The sequence below is a fragment of the Penaeus monodon genome, chromosome 39 (genome assembly GCF_015228065.2).
Source record: "Penaeus monodon isolate SGIC_2016 chromosome 39, NSTDA_Pmon_1, whole genome shotgun sequence".
In the NCBI taxonomy this organism is placed as follows: domain Eukaryota; kingdom Metazoa; phylum Arthropoda; class Malacostraca; order Decapoda; family Penaeidae; genus Penaeus; species Penaeus monodon.
This window is the reverse complement of record NC_051424.1, coordinates 7,939,717-7,944,716: the sequence shown is the minus strand read 5'-3', so window position 1 is coordinate 7,944,716 and position 5,000 is coordinate 7,939,717. Positions and strand designations below refer to the sequence as shown.

Sequence of the window (5,000 nt, the reverse complement as noted above, 5' to 3'; positions counted from 1 at the left end):
TCACATGCCTGGCTCCTTCCACAATTAAAATTAAGATCATTGCTCCTCCCGAGCGCAAATACTCCGTTTGGATCGGCGGTTCTATCCTCGCCTCATTGTCCACCTTCCAGGCCATGTGGATTTCAAAGGAAGAGTACGACGAGTCTGGCCCTGGAATCGTCCACCGCAAGTGCTTTTAGATTATTTATATTTTTCGTTTTATATTCATTCACTATAAATGGCGACGTGCAGAAATACATTAGATGCATAACATTGTGGAAAATATGCTATAGATATCGACAATTTTGAAATAATATGAGGAAAGAATTGGAAAGATATACCCATATCTACCGTTTATTATATAGCTATGCAAAAGAAATTTTATCCATAAAAGTAAATGTTTCAGTGAAAATATTATCCTGTGTAGGGTGCATTTCACAGCTGAACGAAAGCAAAATCCCCAAAGCATGACATGGAAATTATAAAATATTTTCACTGATGGTGTAAGTTTCGTGGCACATAAGATCAATAATTGTTTAATCAGTCAACTATCGATATATTCTCTTCGTGATTACAGTAACCTCTCATCAAATTTTATATTGGTATCTTTTTCAATAGGCTCATTCCAACTGCAATGATGTAATGCAGTTCCTTATCAGGTTATCAGTTCGGTTTACTAAAACTTACCTATCATTTCTCTGTTTCTCTCTGTCTACCTGTCTAACTTAGTCTGTTTGCCTCTCTCTCTCTCTCTCTCTCTCTCTCTCTCTCTCTTCTACTCTCTCTCTCTTCTTCTTCCTACTCATCTCTATCTCTTCTATCTTCTATTTCTTCTCTCTCTTCTTTCTCCTCTCTTCTCTCTCTCTCTCTCTCTCTCTCTCTCTTCTCTTCTTCTCTCTTCTCTTCTATTCTCTCTCTCTCTCTCTCTCTCTCTCTTCTCTCCTCTCTCTCTCTCTCACTCTCTCTCCTCTCCCCTCTCTTCTCTCTCTCTCTCTTCTCTCTCTCTTCTCTCTCTCTCTCTCTCTCTCTCTCCTCCTCTCTCTCTCTCTCTCTCTCTCTCTCTCTCTCTCTCTCTCTTCTCTCTCTCCCTCTCCCTCTCTTTCTTTATCATTATCTATCTATAAGAATGTAACTAAACATTTATTTTCCTATTTTTCATAACACTCAGGAGAAACACGTTAGAAGTGGGTAACACTCACTCGAGACATAACCATTGCTGATACTGTGATACTGAAACTGTTAACAGTTTCTAAATATTTATTTTTACGTATTCGATTTTGTAAATACTAATATGTGTAATATGTTTGATTGTATTGTACGCCCGTTATTATTTTTCCCTGATGCTTTGCCTAACAGTGACTGTCTTCCACTATCTTCATATTTGTGGATAATAAAGATTTTCAATATTCTACATCCTGTCCTCTTTTCAGTTGTTCCAAATAATTTCATGTATATATATAATGGTAACAAGTAAGGAGTGAAATATTGAAGCTCACATCGCTTGAATTCTAACCCATCGCAGTCTCGGTTAGAAAATACTTCACGTTTTCTTTTTACACTGATGTTCCCCTTGTAATCTAGGGGAAACAATCATATGTTTTCGCGATGGTTTCTTTGAACGACTATACACATACATAAACTTTATATATGTATATATATGTGAAGATGTGTGTGTGTGTGTGTGTGTGTGTGTGTGTGTGTGTGTGTGTGTGTGTGTGTGTGTGTGTGTGTGTGTGTGTGTGTGTGTGTGTGTGTGTGTGTGTGTGTGTGTGTGTTTGCGAGCGCGCGTGTGTGTGTATCTGTGTGTGTGTGTGTGTGTGTGCCTTGTATAATCTTATGTATTGTCACATGCCTATATTCCCCCACACACACATACATATAAGTATGTCCATTGCTTTACCTGTTTATTCGTCTCTCATTGCCACACTAGACATTCCTATGTTGTATTGTCTATCCCCTTCCACAAGAGCTATGCATTGTTGTAACACTACCTTTCATCACCAATGGTTGCCATTGTTAAGCACGTGATCTATGCCCATCTTTAGCCCACTGTAGGAGATGACAGGCAGACTCCCTGCGGGGAGCCGAGGAGCAACATCTCGTTCCTCGGCGCAGCCGTACTCCATCATTACTATACAAATAAAGGAGTCAAAACGATTTGGTCGTCTACCTTACACCCTAAGCTCACCACCTACCATACTCTTGTAGGGCCCATCATTCTGGCTCTTACAGTGTGTGTGTGTGTGTGTGTGTGTGTGTGTGTGTGTGTGTGTGTGTGTGTGTGTGTGTGTGTGTGTGTGTGTGTGTGTGTGTGTGTGTGTGTGTGTGTGTGTGTGTGTAGGAGGGGAGGTATACCTAGAAATTATGTGTTAATCTTTATTTGGCAGAATAAAGAAGATATTATACTATTGAATGAACTGATGCAAAGTATCGGCGTTTTTACTCGTGTTTAATGGTAGAATTGCATATTCTATTATTAGGAGAAATTATACTCGTAGAATGAGTTTGCCGAGTTTCTCAGTTGTCACTTTACAGTACAGTGGCTTTCTACATAGTGAAGTCATTTGTTCATTCAAATACATTCTTTACTCTCTTTCTCTCTCTCTCTCTCTCTCTCTCTCTCTCCCTCTCTCTCTCTCTCTCTCTCTCTCTCTCTCTCTCTCTCTCTCTCTCTCTCTATATATATATATATATATATATATATATATATATATATATATATATATATATATATATATATATATATATACATACACATGTGTGTGTGTGTGTGTGTGTGTCTGCTGTAAGTTGAACAAAGTAACAAAAGTCCTTCAGCTTACATATGAGTATTCAGAAAAAAAAGGATTTTCAACGAGTTTTTACGCTAATTAGAAGTATGAACATGAGAGGAAAAAAAATAAAAAAAAACGAGAGAAAGAAAAGGGATGTCAGCGAAGAGAAAAAAAGTACTGAAAAGCATGCGAAGAGACGGCTTTACACTGTTTGCCCCTCACAATATGTTAAGAATGCGGGCAGTGTTACCAGACACCATTGAGGGAATCTACCGCCTCGCAGTCAATCCCTGTAAAAAATCTGAAAGACCTCTTTACTCATTTTCTCGGATTAATTTCACGGTGTCATAAAATGGTATAGTAAGCAATTAGAAACCCACTGAGGATATTACTTATAATTGTTACTTCCCCATGGAAAACACACACAATATATGCACTATTACAGATATTACCACCTTTTCTCATTCATTCCTCTCACTCTCACTCTCTCTCTCTCTCTCTCTCTCTCTCTCTCTCTCTCTCACACACACACACACACACACACACACACACACACACACACACACACACACACACATACACATACACACGTGCTTACACATACGCATATATATATATATATATATATATATATATATATATATATATATATATATATATATATATATATATATATATATATTGTGTGTGTGTGTGTGTGTGTGTGTGTGTGTGTGTATGTGCGTATGTGTGTGTGTGTGTGTGTGTGTGTGTGTGTGTGTGTGTGTGTGTGTGTGTGTGTGTGTGTGTGTTTATGTGTGTAATGTACATGGAGAAATATCACCTCAAAAACACTGGGAGACACATTTGTCAGATTTATTGATAATTCACATTAATATTCGCTCTGTTACACATTTTTCTTCAAGTCCCCCCTTCCCCGTTTTCTTTAACGGCTTACAAATTATCATCTTCATATTTGTGGCAGAACTCAGTACCCATTCTCTTAATGAGTGGTAAGGGAAACTGTAGTTTTATTACAAAAAATAAAACTTTAATAATAATAAAAAAATATATATATGTTAGGAAATCCTTAGTCGAAAGATACTCATTTTCTAGATAAAGAGAGGTAGGGTGTACTTTTGGCAAGTGCAGGCTACATAATATATCACACAAACCGGTGTGTGTGTGTGTTTACGTATGTACACACACACACACACACACACACACAAACACACACACACATGTACATATGTATGCATATAGACATATATGCATCTGTAATATCATGGGAAAGGAACAATTAAACAGCAAATAAACTGCTCAGTTAGCAGTTTGTGTCGCGCTAGAATTTTTCCACGAGATCGGTGATGGGTATTTCATCAGCTGCATGCATCATCCGGAGGCAGTGGCGTCAGGATTGCCAAGCGCTAAGATTCAGTGCTTGTATACGTGTTGTGCTTCGTGAAAATGTAAATAATTCATCAAATTAGTGTCTACAGTGTCAGGAATTGACGTCAGGTCGGTGACTGATATGACTGTAATGAATGAGTGTTATACAAAACTGATAAATCACTTTTCTTTTTCTTTTTCAAAACATACCTTTCTTTGTATATAATCCTGTTACATATATTCTGGTGGATGATCTATTAGAAAAAGCACGTCATAATTGAAGATGGTGTCATAGATAGACATCATTATTCAATTTGCTTTATTGCAATGCTAATCTAAATAGTCTGCCTAAGGTGAAATGTTATTAGTTACTTAGAAACACTTGCGATGGACGATGCCGGGGCCGGACTCGTCGTACTCTTCCTTGGTGATCCACATAGCTTGGAAGGTGGATAGAGAAGCCAAGATGGAACCGCCGATCCACACGGAGTACTTGCGTTCAGGTGGAGCAATGATCTTGATCTTGATGGTGGAAGGAGCCAGAGATGTGATTTCTTTCTGCATGCGGTCAGCGATACCAGGGTACATAGTTGTACCTCCCGAAAGAACATTATTAGCGTATAAGTCTTTCCTAATGTCAATATCACACCTCATTATGGACTGAAAAACTGTCTCATGGATACCAACCGATTCCATCCCCAAGAAGGAAGGTTGAAATAAAGCTTCAGGACATCGAAACCTTTCATTACCTATTGTAATTACTTGACCGTCAGGGAGTTCATATGACTTTTCTAAGGAAGGAAGAAGCAGCAGCTACGTTCATCTCACCTTCGAAGTCGAGGGCTACATAACAAAGCTTTTCTTTGATGTCTCGAACGA

At 38.3% G+C, this 5,000-nt stretch overlaps 1 protein-coding gene and 1 pseudogene across 1 annotated transcript in view; one reads left to right on the top strand and one right to left on the bottom strand.

The window, feature by feature from the left end:
* LOC119597722 (actin, muscle-like) overlaps window positions 1–756 on the top strand; it is a 5,364-nt gene extending 4,608 nt beyond the window's left edge. The window contains exon 2 of the mRNA XM_037947335.1: window positions 1–756. This exon is cut by the window's left edge and continues 965 nt beyond it. Coding sequence (XP_037803263.1) covers window positions 1–179 — 179 coding nt within the window. The 3' untranslated portion in view covers window positions 180–756.
* Window positions 757–4,459: 3,703 nt separating this feature from the next.
* The window catches only part of LOC119597198, a 1,722-nt pseudogene continuing 1,181 nt past the window's right edge, over window positions 4,460–5,000 (bottom strand).